General features: G+C 49.4%; 1 protein-coding gene across 5 annotated transcripts in view; it reads left to right on the top strand.

The window, feature by feature from the left end:
* The first annotated feature begins 266 nt into the window (after positions 1 to 266).
* The window catches only part of LOC125628606 (uncharacterized), a 175,796-nt gene continuing 158,463 nt past the window's right edge, over positions 267 to 17,599 (top strand). The window contains exons 1-6 of one of the 5 annotated variants that reach the window (XM_075123909.1): positions 280 to 645; positions 2,803 to 3,021; positions 3,913 to 4,001; positions 4,695 to 4,821; positions 10,560 to 10,673; positions 10,963 to 14,626. In XM_075123909.1, coding sequence (XP_074980010.1) covers positions 3,960 to 4,001; positions 4,695 to 4,821; positions 10,560 to 10,673; positions 10,963 to 12,992 — 2,313 coding nt within the window. In that variant the 5' untranslated portion in view covers positions 280 to 645; positions 2,803 to 3,021; positions 3,913 to 3,959 and the 3' untranslated portion in view covers positions 12,993 to 14,626. Of the gene's footprint in view, positions 646 to 2,802; positions 3,022 to 3,402; positions 3,507 to 3,912; positions 4,002 to 4,694; positions 4,822 to 10,559; positions 10,674 to 10,962; positions 14,627 to 17,599 lie in introns of those variants that run through there. The other 4 variants (XM_075123910.1, XM_075123905.1, XM_075123906.1 and 1 more) reach the window with 4 other exon arrangements.

The raw sequence follows: 17,599 nt of genomic DNA on the forward strand, positions 1-17,599 counted from the left end.
TCTCTCCCTGGCTCTGGGAGGGAAGTGGGGTCTAGTGGGTAGAGCGGGGGAGGGGCTAGAGGCCAGGACTCCTGGGTTCTCTCCCTGGCTCTGGGAGGGGAGTGGGGGCTGGGAGCCAGGACACCTGGGTTCTCTGCCTGGCTCTGGGAGGGGAGTGGGAGCTGGTGGGGGAGTGGGGGCTGGGAGCCAGGACTCTTGGGTTCTCTCCCTGGCTCTGGGAGGGGAGTGGGGTCTAGTGGGTAGAGCGGGGGAGGGGCTAGGAGCCAGGACTCCTGGGTTCTCTCCTTGGCTCTGGGAGGCCGAGCTCACATTTTACGCCTGTCCCCCCCCCCGAAGCAGCGCCGGCCTCTTTCCGGCTGGGGGGGGGGGGGAGCTGAAGTGGCTAGACAGAAAATCGGGGAGCTGAGGCCCCCCCCAACGCCAGGCCGGAGTCGGGCACGGTGGGGCTGATGCCCTGTGGGGATCCCCGGCTCCCTGTCGCCGCCCCCCCCGGCGGGGACCCGGCTACGGGCCGCGGAGCAGCGGTCACGGGGCGCTGAGGACCCAGGCGTCCGGGCTGCCGTGCGCTGCCGCCCGGGCTGGTATGTGCAGGGCACAGGAAGGGGCCGGGAGGAAGGAGGCCGGGGCCGGGGAGAACAAAGGACGGTGAGTGGATCTCGGCGGGGAGAAGCCGGAGTTGCGGGGGCTTGAACTGTCTCTGGGCAGCCAGGAAATTCCCGGGGAGGGGGGATGAATTGGATCCTGTCCCTGTTTGTGCCACTTGCCCCCCCCTGTAAAATCAGGGGACGACCCCCCCCCTTTCCCCTCCAACCATCAGCCCCCCGGATCCCCCCTGTTCTCGCCATAATCCTCCAAAGTCCCCTGACAGTCTCCTCCCCCGGGGGGTCCCCCCACCCTGCAGCGATTTGTCCTTGGGCGGGTGGGAAATTGTTGCCCTGAGTCCCCCAAAGGGGTGGGGGTCGGGGGGGGCTGTTTGGGGGAGCCCTGAGACCCGGCTGCCTCTGGGGTGGGGAAGGGAGGGGCACGTGTCCCCCGTGGGGGCGGCCCAGACCCAGGTTCCCCCATCCACGTGGCTGCCCCCCAAAACTACCCACACAGTTGCCCCGAGCCACCTGCCCATCCCCCACTGCTGCCCCCTTCCCTCCTCCAGGGACCTTCCCGCTCCCCGGCCCCCTTAAAACTGGCTCCCCAAGGTCTCCCTGCGGCCCATGTGAATCATGGGGGTGGGGGGGGACCATCACTTTGTGTTTCTGTGTTGGACAGTCCCATAAAATCCCTTCAAACTGTCCCCCTTTCCCCCTCCCGTTATTTAATAGCCACATAAAATCCCCTCAGGTCTGGGCGTTTTTCTCTCAGGTGATCAAACGCGGAGTTTGTGACCCATTTTCTCTGCGACTCTCAAAGGCTGATCTAAAATACCCTAACATTTTGCCCCACTTTCTCTCTAGTTGTCTATTACTAATTAGTCGATTCCTCATACCCGGAGAATTTTCCATCTCTCGAATTACAAAATAACAACAAAATCTCAGATTTAGGCTTTTTCTCAAATTCTTGAACGTGAACACAGTAGAATTTTTTTGTAAACGGTGCCTCTTTTCTCTCTCTCCATTTTTCAAATGAGGAAGGGAAACACACTCAGATTTTACCTCTTACAACAACGGACATAAAATCCCTCAGATTTTCCACTTTGCTCTCTAATTTGCAAAAATGGATTCAAAATTCCTCCGATTTCTGCCCTTTTCTCTTTCTGAACACTGATCTCAAGTCTCAGGTTTTGCCTCTTTCTAGGTCATTATCAAATGTCAATTAAAAATCCTCTCGGGTTTGGGGCTCTTCCCCATGTCTCTAAATCCCAGCAACTTCTTCCTCGGAGGAGACCGGTGGCCCTGAGTCGTTCTCTATCCTGGAGGTCGCAGGGAGTTAAATTGCCCAGTGATCGTCTTTCCCTCTCCTTTGCGAATCGTTTGTTCCCCCCGTTATCTTTGTTAAAAGGTTTGCTGATGAAAGGGACCAGCCACATATTTAATAGACATCGCAGCCAGAGGCCTCCCCCTGTTTGGGAGATCAGTGGCTGCCAGCTGGCGACAGGAGAGTTGGCTGGACCCTTTTCTTTTGTCCAGCTGGCACGGGATGAGGAGGTCCCTCTGAGTGCAGCGTGGGTCCAGAAGTATCCCAAACCCCGTGACAAAGGGTCTCCGTGAGGGGGGGTTTCCCACAGTGCTAAGATGCAGCCACCTCTGGGGTGGATCCAGGTGGCCATTATTTGCTAGTGACGGGACATGGAAATTTCTTATCTATTTTGGCCCCTCCAGGCCTTCCCTTCTCCTGTTAAAGAAGCGTCCCCCAGGGCTCCCTCTGCCTGTGTGACTGGCCAGCAGAGGCAGGTGATAACTTTCTGTCCACTTATCAAACACTGTGAGGTGAAACCATCACCGATTTCTGCTTCTCTCCCCTCTGGAAAATTGCAGGGGCTTCAGGTTCTGGAAGGAAAACTGTTACCCCGAGTTCTTGCCCTAGATCGAGGGAGGTGGGAAGGGGGTGAGCACTCGCACACAGTGATCTGTTGAAGAGTATTCTGGCCTCATCCTTTCTGAACTGTGCTTCTGGTGTCATTGGGACGAGTGTTAATCCGGAGTCACTGCAAGGAAAGACAAGGAGTGACTCCAGATGAACAGGGGGGCAAATGAGATCAGCAGCTGTGCCCATGGGGAGGTGGTTTCATTCGCTGCTCTCCCCAGAGAGCTCTGGTTGTTGCTAAAGGAGGGAAGGCGGCTCAAACTCTCTGTCCCTCTCTGTTGTCAGGGGTTGGCTGTGTGTGTTTCCTCTGCGTGCTGCCCCGACTCTGGCCAGGTAGCCGGCACCACAAGTCTTGATCGAACTGCCCAGGAAGACCACGGACTTGGGTTGAGTGGCAAAGGCGCTTGGCCAGGTTTATTGTTAACGATGCACAGTCCTAATGCCCGGCAGATTCTATGGGGACGCTAACACGTGGATGCCCGTTACAACCGTTGACAAGAAGGGGTGAATATCAACACAGGGAAAATTACTTTTTGAAGTGCTAACGAGGCCAGTTCAATCAAGGTGGATGTGGCCCATTCCCAACGGTTGACAAGAAGCTGTGCGTATCAACAGAGGGAAAATTATTTTTTGTAGGGACCCAGCCACTCCCAGTCTTTATTCAGGCCTAATTTGATGGTGTCAGGTTTGCAAATTCATTCCAGTTCTGCAGTTTCTCGCTGAAGTCTGTTTTTTGAAGTTTTTCTGGTGAAGAATGGCCACGTTTAAGTCTGTTATTGAGTGTCCAGGGAGATTGAAGTGTTCTCCGACTGGTTTTTGAATGTTACAGTTCTTGATGTCTGATTTGTGTCCATTTATTCTTTTACGTAGAGACTGTCCGGTTTGGCCAATGTACATGGCAGAGGGGCATTGCTGGCACGTGATTGCTGTGGGGAATGGGCCAATCCACCCTAATTGAATTGGCCTCGTTAGCACTGACCCCCCACTCAGTAAGGCAACTCCCATGTTTTCATGTGGTGTGTATTTATACCTGCCTCTGTATTTTCCACTCCATGCATCTGATGAAGTGGGTTTTAGCTCACGAAAGCTTACACCCAAATAAATTTGTTAGTCTCTAAGGTGCCACAAGGACTCCTTGTTGTTTTTGTGGATACAGACTAACACAGCTACCCCCCCCCCCCCAATATTTGTTACTGGGGAGGCTTAAAAATGTCTCTGTGAGCTTAGCCTGGCAGGAGGGGCCAGGTCTACACTGTAATACAGAGAACAAGCATTTTCCCAGCATGGCAGAATCTAGGCTGTCTGTCTGCAGGGAAAAGGCCTGGGGGAATCGTGATGTGAAATGAACTAAAGCCCGTTCCTAAACTTCCACAACTGCCCTTCTCGCCCTGCCAGGCTGCAGAATGACGCCCACGTTTCGCTCCAGTTGATCCCGTCCTCCCATGGGACAGGGGAGAGAAATGGCTGCAGAGGAGCCAGCTCAGGTAGGGATTATTGGGGGGTTTGCTGGTGGGTTCCTGCAGGAGGGAGAGGGGCAGCAAATACACCGGAGGTGGGAAGGTTTCATTAGTCTGGTTTGGAGGTTGGAGCAAGGCAGGAAATGCACAGGATGGAGAAAGGGAGGAGGACACAGGGTGGCAAACCTGCTGGAAGTTATTTAATAAGTGACCTAGATTCTAGGAACTGACCCATGAGGTTCGGAGGTGGAAATGCCCTAATTTGTGGAAGAGGAAACAACCCACCTAGCTGGGGCTGGGAAAATGGACCAGACTCCCAGTGCTGGAGCCTGACCCGGCTAACCAGCAGCTGCTGTGAGATATGAAGGGGGCACCCCCAGGTGTGGCATAGGAGACACGTCTCTCCCCTCATATCCAGCTCCTCACAAGGAGGAGGGTGTTGGGCTTCCTACCAGGGAGCTCGCCCTGGACCCTGCTGGGGGCTCCATCTCCTGTATCCGTCTGTGATTAGTCGGTGTGATGAATTTGCGGGGAGAGACAAGCGGCCTCTCTCTTCGCCCCTCACCCTGGTGTTTCCTGGATCCTCTGAGTGGTGTGGGGGTGGGACTCTGTTGATGCCAAACCATCCAGAGCTTCCATTTGATTGGCTCCTCTCCCCCACGAATAGTGGGCCTGTGAGTGGGGCAGCAGGTCCTGAGTGGGGGGCTCTTGCTCTTTCAGGGGCCGGTGACCTTCGAGGAGGTGGCCGTGTATTTCACCAGGGAAGAGGGGGCTCTGCTGGACCCCGCTCAGAGAGCCCTCTACAGAGACGTCATGCAGGAGAACTACGAGAATGTGACCTCGCTGGGTAAGGGTTCCTGTCCCCTCGGTTCTTGGAAGGGAAGTGACTAATTAAGGTTCACATCATCTCTATAATGTAACCATTACACTGCCCTGATTCAGCATCACCCCACATGCCAGGGACACACACACTAGCCCTCTCCCCTCCCCTGCTATCCGACACTGCGGGAACAGAGCACATCAGCAGTTTAGCACATGGTCAAATACCTTCTGGGTTTAAGGTGAAACTGGGGTTTGGGTCCCGCATAGTGAACAGAAGCTTCCAACCCTGGCCTTGACTCCATGCAAACCAGCTCCGACTTACAAAATGATCCCACTCCCTTACCCTCACCTTGAGGATTTCTTCTGAGTCGTTGCCTTCACTTGCCCTGCAGATCACTACCATGTATCCCACCAGGGTGCTGACAGTCCCAGTGGCAAGAACTCCCCCTTGTGCACCTGTACTGACAACCTACAACACTGAGCACTGAAATGGGGCAGGCTCGGTCCCTCAGGGGTCACACGCACCTCTCTGCATATCACAGTCACAGCTCTGCCAAGCTGCTCCAACTACTCCCTCCACCGTCCGATTACAGCTACACCTGACCCAGTGCACGCAGCCGGAGGGGATGTGGATAAATGCTGGGATTCCCGTCTGTAGAACACAACACAAACAAGGGCATGTTCTTAGTCCTTCCTCGTATCTGTTATAGATTCACAGATTTTTAAGGCCAGAAGGGATGATTAGGTCATCTCGTCTGGTCTCTTGTATAACTCAGGCAATAGAATTTCATCCAGTTACTGCCGTATTCAGCTGAACACCTTGTGTTGGACTAAATCCTCTCCCAAAAAGGCATCCGGCCCTGACATGAGATTTCCGGAGATGGAGAATCTGCCGCTTTCCTTGCTAGTTTGTTAACCTTTGCCCCAGCCTCACGGCACCGTTCCCAGTGGTTAGTGCCCGCTGCAGGGTTAGTTCAGGAGTGGAGCCACGCTCGTGTTACGGGTACCACTCCCTTGCCCTCCCTGGGTCCCTGCCTCCCGGCTCTCCGGCCGCAGTGGTCCCTATGGTATCGGGGTCTCCAGGCACCTCGGCAGCAGACGCTCCCGGGGGTTCTGGTAGCGGCAGGCCTCTGGTTCAGGTTTCGGGCTCTTCCGCTCTCGCAGGTAAAGGCTGTAACGGCTCCGGGGCTGGAGCCCCCGCCGAGTGTCCTTCCTCCTTGGCCGTCAGCAGTTCTGCAGGCTTTTATACCTGGCAGCACATGCCCAGCAGAGCCGCAGGGGCAAGGCTTCCTCTGCTAGGAGGGAAGGGTTGACCCCCTCCGTACCAGCGTGGGGCTGATCTGTGTCTTTGCCACAATAACTGTGCCAACCCTAGAGCTTTTGCCGGCATAGCTGTGTTGGTTTTTTCACATCCCTACCTGGCAGAGCTATGCTGGCAAAACGGACCAGGCAAGAGTCTGCAGGTGGATTTTAGGGCCCTTTAAAATACTACTCTTGACCCAAACATTTTGATATCAGAGGGCAAAGACATCCAAGAAGCACGTCGGCAGAATGCAAGAAATATGCACAACAGATGAGGTCTGAGAGGTTGGGTTCAATCTCACATTCAAGGGTAAAGTCCAGGTTGAATAGCCACAGCACATCTCCTTGGGCCAGCTTTTTACAGTGACAGCAGGTTGCAGGAAACCCTCTAGCAGTTAAAAGGGATTTAGCCTTGCAGCATATGTGCATTTCAGTGTCAGCGACTCACCAGTTTGGCTTGTGCGGCTCTGAAATGCCAAATTCTAGAGTTACTGACCTTTTCGGTTCTGGCTCCCCGCAGAAGTCGTGGGTGCCGTGTACGAACTGAGGGACTGAGATCAGTCAGGGGACAAGGAGAACCCCAGTTTGAGCCCCAGCTGCGTGCAAGGAAATGTTATAAGAACAAGATGATATTGTAAGAGGACGGAAGATGCTAAAATATGGGTTGGATCTGATGGGAATCAGTCAAATGAAAAGAAGTCCCATTCAGTTCCATCATGTAATGGCAGACAGCTCAAAAGTGACAGGTTTTTAAAGTGCTTATTGTGACGAAGCAGGAATGTTCTTAACGTTTTCTCTGAATACGGTGTGGGCCCTGACTGCCCCACGTTCCGTGACACTTATATACCAATGCTAGAAGTCGAAGTAATAAGATGGGTGAACTACAGTGCCTCGTATTAAATGAGGCTATTGATATAAGAGGTATCACCGAAACTCGGTGGAATGAGGATAATCAACGGTACACAGTAACACCAGGGCACAAAATATATCGGAAGAACAGAACAGGTCGTGCTGGTGGGGGAGGGGCATTATATGGGAAAGAAAGCGTCGAATCAGATGAAGTAAAAAAATTAAATGAACCAAACTGTGCCATAGACTCTCCAGGGATAGGAGTAATTCCATGCGCTAATAAGAAGAATGTAGCAGGAGGGATCTATTACCGACCACCCGACCAGGATGGGGATAGTGACTGTGAAATGTTCAGAGAGATTAGAGAGGCTAGAAAAATAAAAAACTCCATAATAATGGGGGGGTTTCAACTATCCCCATATTGACTGGGTACATGTCACCTCAGGACGGGATGCTGAGATAAAGTTTCTTGACACCTTAAATGACACCTTTTTGGAGCAGCTGGTCCTGGAACCCACCAGAGGGGAGGCAATTCCTGATTTAGTCCGAAGTGGGGCACAGGATCTGGTGCAAGAGGTGAATAGAGCTGGACTGCCTGGTAATAGTGACCCTAATATAATTAAATTTAACATCCCTGTGGCAGGGAAAACACAGGAGCCCAACACTGTAGCATTTAATTTCAGAAAGGGGAACTACACAAAAACGAGGAGGTTAGTGAAACAGAAATTAAAAGGTACAGCGCCAAACGTAAAATCCCTGCAAGCTGCATGGACACTTTTTAAAGACACCACAATAGAGGCTCAACTTAAATGTGTACCCCAAATGATAAAACATAGTAAGAGAAACAAAAAAGAGCCACCGTGGCTAAACAACAAAGTAAAAGAAGCCGTGAGAGGCAAAAAGGCATCCTTTGAAACCTGGAAGTTAAATCCTAGTGAGGAAAATAGAAAGGAGCATAAATTCTGGCCAATGAAAAATAAAAAATATAATTAGGAAGGCCAAAAAAAGAATTTGAAGAACAGCTTGCTAAAGACTCAAAAAGTAATAGCAACTGGACGATGGAGGTGGTAAAGGAGCCCTCAAGGACGATCAGGCCATTGTGGAGAAACTAAATGAATTTTTTGCATCGGTCTTCATGGCTGAGGATGTGAGGGAGAGTCCCAAACCTGAGATATTCTGTTTAGGTGACAGATCTGAGGAACTGTCCCAGACTGAGGTGTCATTAGAGGAGGTTTTGGAACAAATTGAAAAACTAAGCAGGAATAAGTCACCAGAACCAGATGGTATCACCCAAGCGTTGTGAAGGAACTCAAGTGTGAAATTGCAGAACTACTAACTGTAGTCTGTAACCTATCATTTAAATCAGCTTCTGGACCAAATGACTGGAAGATAGCTAATGTGACACCAGTTTTTAAAAAGGGCTCCAGAGGTGATCCCAGAAATTACAGGCCTCTAAGCCTGACTTCAGTACCGGGCAAACTGGTTGAAACTATGGGAAAGAACAAAATTGTCAGACACATAAATGAACATAATTTGTTGAGGAAGAGTCAACACAGTTTTTGTAAAGGGAAATCCTGCCTCACCAATCTACTAGAATTCTTTGAGGGGGTCAACAAGCATGTGGACAAGTGGGATCCAGTGGATATGGTGTACTTAGATTTTCAGAAAGTCTTTGACAAGGTCCCTCACCAAAGGCTCTTAAGCAAAGTAAGTTGTCATGGGATAAGAGGGAAGGTCCTTTCCTGGATCAGTAACTAGTTAAAAGACAGGAAACAAAGGGTAGGAATAAATGGTCAGTTTTCAGAATGGAGAGAGGTAAATCGTGGTGTCCCCCACGGGTCTGTTGTGAGCCCAGTCCTATTCAACATATTCATAAATGATCTGGGAAAAGGGGTAAACAGTGAGGTGGCAACATTTGCAGATGATACAAAACTACTCAAGATAGTTAAGATCCAGGCAGACTGCGAAGAGCTACAAAAGGATCTCTCAAAACTGGGTGACTGGGCAACAAAATGGCAGACGAAATTCAATGTTGATAAATGCAAAGTAATGCACATTGGAAAACATCATCCCAACTCTACATATAAAATGATGGGGTCTAAATTAGCTGTTACCACTCAAGAAAGGGACTTTGGAGTCATTGTGGATAGTTCTCTGAAATCATCCACTCAGTGTGCAGCAGCAGTCAAAAAAGCGAACAGAATGCTGGGAATAATTAAGAAAGGGATAGATAATAAGGCAGAAAATATCGTATTGCCTCTATATAAATCCATGGTATGCCCACACCTTGAATACTGCGTGCAGATGTGGTTGCCCCATCTCAAAAAAGATATATTGGAATTGGAAAAGGTTCAGAAAAGGGCAACAAAAATTATTAGGGTTATGGAATGGCTTCCATATGAGGAGAGATTAATAAGACTGGGACTTTTCATCTTGGAAAAGAGACAACTAATGCTAGAGGTCTATAAATTCATGACTAGTGTGGAGAAAGTAAATAACGAAGTGTTGTTTACTACTACTCATAACACAAGAACTAGGGTTCACCCAATGAAATTAATAGGCAGCAGGTTTAAAACAAACAAAAGGAAGTATTTCTTCACACAATGCACAGTTAACTTGTGGAACTCCTTGCCAGAGGATGTTGGGAAGGCCAAGACCATAACAGGGTTCAAAAATGAACTAGATAAGTTCATGGAGGTCAGGTCCATCAATGGCTATTAGCCAGGCTGGGCAGGGATGGTGTCGCTAGCCTCTGTTTGCCAGAAGCTGGGAATGGGAGAGAGAGGATGGATCACTTGATGATGACCTGTCAGTTCATTCCCTCTGGGGTACCTGGCACTGGCCACTGTCGGCAGACAGGACACTGGGCTAGATGAACCCTTGGTCTGACCCAGTCTGGCCGTTCTGATGTAAAAAGCTGCCTCTTGTGGCAGGGCTGTATCTCAGGAATCTCTTGATCAAATAAACCGAGATTTGGACCAGTCGCCCTTCGCTGAATGCCCATAAAAACCAGAAAATTTCAAGACAATTCAAAGAAACATGTGGCTTTTACAGTTGTTAGAATAGTTCATGTTTAAACAGAAAATAAGGCTTCTGTCCACCGAGCCGACAGGAGAACCCTTCGCATTGCTGTAGTGAGTGGCTACACTGAAGCACAACCGCAGGGCAGCTACGGTGTCTCAAGTGTAGACAAGCCCTGAGAGACGACATTTAGTGACACCCCAGTCCCTCCTATTCCTTACTGCGCTGAACCCACCAACCCATGCTCGCTGATCCCGGCTTTCGTACAACTCTCCCATTGTCTCTGGGTTTCTCTCTGTGATTAAGAAGCAGGTCCAAGGTGACTTCTTCTCTGGCTGGAGTCTTTACTTTCTGGGACATGTGTTTTAGGAACCCCTTTGATGAGGAGCGTCGGGCTGTGTGTGTTCCCAGCAGAGATGGGGATAGCTAAATCCCTCATACGCAGAGTGTCCTGCACCTTGGAGCACCTGGGGAGCTGCCCTCAGGATTTTACTGATTTAAAACGGGCTGGGGTAAAAGTAATACAATCTTCTTTGTGACGAATGTCCCATGAATTCCTCTCATCTCCCTTGTTTCCTTTCCCCTGAGCAGGGTTTCCCGTTTCCAAACCTGACGTGATCTCCCAGCTGGAACGAGGGGAGGAGCCGTGGGTCCTGGATCTCCAGGGATCTGAGGAAGGAGGGATCCTGAGAAGTGTCTGTGCAGGTGAGGGATCGTTAAACCAATTCAAAAACTCTCAGTGCCAGGAGTATCCCCAGGAGGCCTTGTACCCTATGGGCAGCTATCGCTCACGGCTTCCCACCTATCCTCACTGACACCTGGCAGCAGCTCCCTGCCTGATGGGATGTGGAGGCAGAATTGTCCCCCTCCTCTCTGCCCTATGGGGAAGGGTTTTGGAGAATTCAGCTATTAGGTTTTTTCTGTCTCTCCAGCTCTAATTTCAGTTTGTTTCCCTTTTTCACCCCTGTTTCTGAGATTTCTCCCTCTGTCCCAGCAGGTGACGGGACGGTGAGTGAGAACGAGGAGCAGAATCCTCAGCAGGAAGATGCTGAGCAAGTGGAATCACAGGGAGCATTATCGCAAAGATCGAAAGGGAATGTGTCCAGGCGTCCTGTGCAGGGAAAAGCCTGTGAGAGTCAGGACAGGCCAGAGAGAGAGCCGGGAAACCAGCCCAGGGAGAAAGTGGGCAAATCTATTAATTGTCATCGAATTCACGAGGACATCAAGGAAATCCCAGCCCAGCAGAGAACCCTCCCAGGAGAGAGAAAAAACACATGTACTGAGTGTGGGAAAACCTTCACTCTGAACTCCACCCTTATTAAACATCGGAGGATCCACACGGGAGAGCACCCCTACCAGTGCTGTGAGTGCGGGAAACAGTTCATTGAGAAATCAAACCTTATTACACATCAGACAAGCCACACAAGAGAGAGACCCTATGAGTGCCGTGCGTGCGGGAAAAGCTTCACTCGGAGCTCAACCCTTATCAGACATCAGAGGAGCCACACAGAAGACAGACCCTATGAATGCTGTGAGTGCGGGAAAAAGTTCACTCGAAGCTCAGTCCTTATTAATCATCAGAGAATCCACACAGGAGAGCGACCCTATACATGCTGTGAGTGCGGGAAAACCTTCCCTCAGAGCTCAATCCTCTTTAAACATCAGAAGATCCACACAGGAGAGCGCCCCTACAAATGCTGTGAGTGCGGGAAACAGTTCATTGAGAAGTCCACACTTATTAAACATCAGACAAGCCATACGGGAGAAAGACCCTATGAGTGCTGTGAGTGCGGGAAAAAGTTCAGTCAGAAATCAAGCCTTATTAAACATCAGACAAGCCACACAAGAGAGAGATCCTGTCAGTGCCGTGAGTGCGGGAAAAGTTTCACTCAGAGCTCATCCCTTATCAGACATCAGAGGATCCACACGGGAGAGAGACCCTATGAGTGCCGTGAGTGTGGGAAAAGCTTCACTTTCAAATACGACCTTCATAAACATCAGAGGATCCACACGGGAGAGCGCCCCTATGAATGCTGTGAATGTGGGAAACAGTTCACCTGGAGCTCAGGGCTTATTAATCATCAGCGAATGCACACAGGAGAGCGACCCTATGAATGCTGTGAGTGCGAGAAAAAGTTCACTCAGTGCTCGGGCCTTATTAGTCATCAGAGAATGCACACCGGAGAGCGACCCTACACATGCTGTGAGTGCGGGAAAAGCTTCACTCAGAATTCAGGCCTTCTTAATCATCAGAGAATGCACACAGGAGAGCGACCCTATACATGCTGTGAGTGCGGGAAAACGTTCCCTCAGAGCTCAGCCCTTTTTAAACATCGGAGGATCCACACGGGAGAGCGCCCCTATGAATGCTCTGAGTGCGGGAAACAGTTCAGTGAGAAATCAAAACTTATTAAACATCAGACAAGCCACACAGGAGAGAGACCCTATGAGTGCCGTGAGTGCGGGAAAAGTTTCACTCAGAGCTCATCCCTTATTAGACATCAGAAGATCCACACGGGAGAGAGACCCTATGAGTGCCATGAGTGTGGGAAAACCTTCACTTTCAAATATGACCTTAATAAACATCAGAGGATCCATACAGGAGAGCGCCCCTATGAATGCTGTGAGTGTGGGAAACAGTTCACTTGGAGCTCAGGGCTTATTATTCATCAGAGAATCCACACAGGAGAGCGACCCCATGAATGCTGTGAGTGCGGGAAAACCTTCACTCAGAGCTCAGGGCTTATCACTCATCAGAGAATGCACACCGGAGAGCGACCCTACACATGCTGTGAGTGTGGGAAAAAATTCACTCAGAGCTCAGGCCTTCTTAATCATCAGAGAATGCACACAAGGGAGCAACCCTATATATGCTGTGAATGCGGGGAAACCTTTCCTCAGGGATCAGCCCTTTTTAAACATCAGAGGATCCACACAGGAGAGCACCCTATGAATGCTCTGAGTGAGGGAAAAGTTTCATCCGGCGCTCACACCTTAATAGACGTCAGTGATTTCACAGGATAGATAAACACCACAAAAAGTTTGTGCAGGGCAGAGAAAATTTTTTTTTTGAAGACATTTGCTAATTCCCACATAGTGACTTTTTTTTTTTTTTTAGTGCTGTTTGTGGCATTTGCATCACCCAGGGGAGTTGCCCGCTTTTCATTTTGCAGGTCTCCCTTCTCAGGGGTGAATCCTGTGGTCCTTTCTACCAACTCCTTTCTCCTGTGAATCATGGGAGTGTGTCTCGCTCCTGCCAGGAGTGCCCATCAGCCCCAGATACGGGAAATCGGGATGACCTCAAGTAGCTACACTGAGCGAAGGTTGACCTGGGTTTTGTCTCCTCTAGGATTTTCCATGGAGTTGGCCTGCTGGAGGTAGCTATCCTAATGTAAACACACCGCTATATGTGCAGTGCTGACATACCCCAGGCTCAGTGATTGGGGTTAGCCAGCACGTTCCCCTTCGACCTCTCCTAATTGACACCAATTTTCATAGTCTAGACAAGCCCTGAGCATCGCATTTATCCTGTCACCGCACTAGCAGAGCGATTGTCAGTCACCAAGTTCCCCCTTTGCCGACAGATTATCTCATTCCCAGGCTTTCTCCTGCTGGTCCAGGTTGTGCTGGACAGCAAGTTGTTTGGTTTATTCACCATTTTTCGTATTTAAAATATATTTCAATATAAAACAGAGGAAGAGGAGGAATGGGACAAACGCATATTTTCGGCCTCTGCACCATCAGAAGGAGATGGGGTGAGTTGGAGGGATTCCCTCCTTCTCCATCACCATCAGTAGGCCCGCTCACTCCAGCAGCATTGGCATCCAGCTGAGCCACGATGGAAGTTTATCCCCCTATTCTGTCCCTCCACTTCCCTAAATCCGACTCCTGAGGGCTGGAGGTGAAAGTGTCCCAGGCCTGGACGGGGAATGCCAATGGATCCCAAACACAAGTGCAATCATTCCGAGTTTAAATCCCAGTTTCTGCCCATTGACAAATCCACTTCTGGGCTTGTTCCTGCTGCGCTGGGACGGTTTGCAGGTGAGAAGGTCGGCAGTTTTTCCCTATTACGATAATGCTCATTTCTGTTTTTGTGAATAACATGGCTCCATAATAATGAAGTGCTGTTGAGTGAAGCGGGTTTGAATGGATCAGAGGAAAAAGCGACGGGAGAATCTGCTCTCCTCATTTGTGAGTCATCAGATGTAACCTGCTCTGGAATTTCATTTTGTATGAAAGAGAAAGTGACTTCTACCACTCTGTGTTGCGGGTTTTTCCTCTCTCTCCTGAATGCCATTTGGTCATGTCATTGAATATTCTCCAGCATGTAGCTCAGATTTATCGGGGATGTTGGGAGAAATGCCTGTTTGCTAAAAGAGTCCTTTATTATCTTATTTTTCACTTTCCTCCACCGCTGCATGATGACATGCAAGAAGATCAAGTGCAGTTCACTCACGAGGAGAGGATGCTCCGAGCCATCGGGGGTGCTGCCAAGGAAACAGTAGTGGGTTTAGGTCTCCGCTCTGAAATGGTGAAGAACAGCACGCCTTAAATTGTGCAACTAACTGAAGTAGCTGGGTGCATGTGGCCCAGGATGTGGGAAATGCTGTCCCTGTCTGTGCTGATGTGGAGAAAATAAAAGTGGCTCTTTTGCTGAACTTTTCCCTGGTAGATGCTGCAAATGTGCATTAAAATTAACTCAGGGTTGAATGTGATATAGCTGCAGAATATCTGTTTTTAATATGTTCCCCTCCTTTGGTGTCTTACCGGGATTCTGATGCAGGAGTGTTTCTCATCCCTAATTTAGACCTGTGCCACCAGATTAAAGAAACAAGTAGGGCGTGTTTGGGGAAGCCATTCCTCAGTAACACTGCTCAGATTTTGGGTCGTTTGGTAAAGGATTCTACACCAGAGAAGTGTAAATGTACCCTGACCAAGGCCAAGGATTTGGCAAGAGCTCAGTTCGATATAGAAGGCACCCAGTAGTTGATTTTTCGCTCCAGAGAAGGAAGCTGTGGTGAACCACGGTCCGGGTAAAACTGTTTGTTTTTTTAACACCGCTCCCTAGTTCGGGGTCTCTGATTACAGTCCCAAAGGAGGCCCTGGCTCGAGTGGAAGGTCCTTCACTATTTGGATCCAAAGTTCCATGAGGCAAAATGAGAAAAAGTTGATGGCTTCAGAAGAGGTTCCTTTGCCAGCCTGATTGGGCAACAGGGACTTTCATGGTGTTGAAATGACGGTAACCTAGATGGAGCTACGATAAGGTGGGTGCAAAACTGATTGGAAAACCATTCCCAGAGAGTAGTTATCAGTGGTTCACAGTCATCCTGGGAGGGCATAATGAGTGAGGTCCTGCAGGGATCAGTTCTGGGTCCGGTTCTGTTCAATAGATTCATCGATGATTTAGATAATGGCATAGAGAGTACACTTATAAAGTTTGCGGATGATACCAAGCTGGGAGGGGTTGCCAGTGCTTTGGAGGATAGGTTTAAAATTCAAAATGATCTGGACAAACTGGAGAAATGGTCTGAAGTCAATAGGATGAAATTCAATAAGGACAAATGCAAAGTATTCCACTTAGGAAGGAACAATCAGTTGCACACATACAAAATGGGAAATGACTGCCTAGGAAGGAGTCCTGCGGAAAGGGATCTTGGGGTCATAGTGGATCACAAGCTAAATATGAGTCAACAGTGTAACGCTGTTGCAGAAGAAGCAAACATCATTCTGGGATGTATTAGCAGGAGTGTTGTAAACAAAACACAAGCAGTAATTCTCTGCTCTGCTCCGTGCTGATTAGGCCGCAGCTGGAGTAGTGTGTCCAATTCTGGGCACCACGTTTCAGGAAAGATGTGGAGAAATTGGAGAAAGTCCAGAGAAGAGCAACAAAAATGATTAAAGGTCTAGAAACCATGACCTATGAGAGAAGATGGCTCATGGAAGATTGAAAGAATTGGGTTTGTTTAGTCTGGAGAAGAGAAGACTGAGAGGGGCCAGGATAACAGTTTTCAAGTACATAAAAGGTTGTTACAAGGAGGAGGGAGAAGAATTGTTCTTAACTTCTGAGGATAGGACAAGAAGCAATGGGTTTAAATTGCAGCAAGGGTGGTTTAGGTTGGACATAAGGAAAAACTTCCTCACTGTTAGGGTGGTTAGGCACTGGAATAAATTGCCCAGTCAACATGGATTCACCAAGGGCAAGGCATGCCCTTTACGTGCCCTGTGGGAAACGTCCATGTTGACTGCCCAGAGAGGTTGTGGAATCTCCATCATTGGGGATTTTTAAGAGCACGTTGGACAAACACCTGTCAGGGATGGTCTAGATAATACTTAGTCCTGCCTTGAGTGCAGGGGACTGGATTAGACGACCTCTTGGTGTTCCTGATCACCTTCCTGTCCTCCAAGTTGCTTCAAAATGGATTTCTTGAGGATCTGCTCCATGATTTTTCCAGGGACTGAGGTGAGGCTGACCGCTCTGTCGTTCCCCAGATTCTCCTCCTTCCCTTTTTTAAAGATGGGCACCTTTTTTCAGTCGTAACAAAATGCAAATGAAAGAAATGATGTTTGTCATAGGATGTCTGCATTTATTTTTAAGCATCTTGATGGGTGCATCATGCAGGTTTTCTGTTACATATTTTTGCTACCAGTTATTTTTATGGGTGCTGACACCTCTTTTCCTTTTGAGGATGTGAGCTGGTGGAGCATGGCCATTTAACCCTCAGGCCAGGCTATAAAAACCTCCTGAAAATTGGCTTTGTTTTTTCTTTTGTATTTGATATTTCTGGGGTTCACACATGCGCCCTGAATGTGGTTTGCAGTAACTGATATTTTAAGACAACTGCTGGGGTAAAACTGACATTAACCCAAAGTCTGCCTCATTCTAACTTGATTGGGACACGTTATCTGTATCCAAGGCATACTTCACGCCGGATTTGCCTCAGGGGAGGCACCATCAAGCAGGTAAACTGGAATCGTCAACCATAAATGTCAAGTAAAAGGCTGAAGTCCATTGCCTTTCCATTCAAAAAGCCCATATTGTAGTTAAATTGACCTGAGCCCCAGAGTAGACATTACTAGGTTATCAGAAGAATGTTTCCAGTGTTTTAAGTGTAGACATAGCCTAAGGCCTTGCCACACTGCCAGGTTTTTTCACCAAAAGGCAGCTTTGGGCCATGAAACCGTGGAGGTGTACGCACTGCAAAGACACTTTCGGCGGTGGAACGCCTCAGTTTCAGTGACCTAGTAAAACCGCCTTGATGAGAACCTTAAGGCTTTTTGTGCCGAATTTTTGTTTCCAAAGGCAAGTGTAGACACCTCACTTGGTTTCTTCACGGTAATTGGCCTCCAGAGAGTGTCCCACAAGTCCCATCCTGACCACGCTGGTCAGCAGTGTCAACTCCACTGCCCTGCCACCAGGTAAGCAGCCGCCGGCGTCTGAACTGTGGCCCCACCCCCTCATGGCGCCCGTTCTCCCCGAGGCCCCGCCCCCCCACACCGCCACTTCTCTGTGAGGCCCTGCCCCCATACCGCCCCTTCTCCTTGAGTCCCCGCCCCTTCCACAGAGGCCACACCCACAGAACACCTCCCCCCCCAAAAAACTCCACCTGTTCCCCCCTCTATCGTCCATCCTT

This window comes from Caretta caretta, chromosome 28, assembly GCF_965140235.1.
Source record: "Caretta caretta isolate rCarCar2 chromosome 28, rCarCar1.hap1, whole genome shotgun sequence".
NCBI classification, from domain to species: domain Eukaryota; kingdom Metazoa; phylum Chordata; order Testudines; family Cheloniidae; genus Caretta; species Caretta caretta.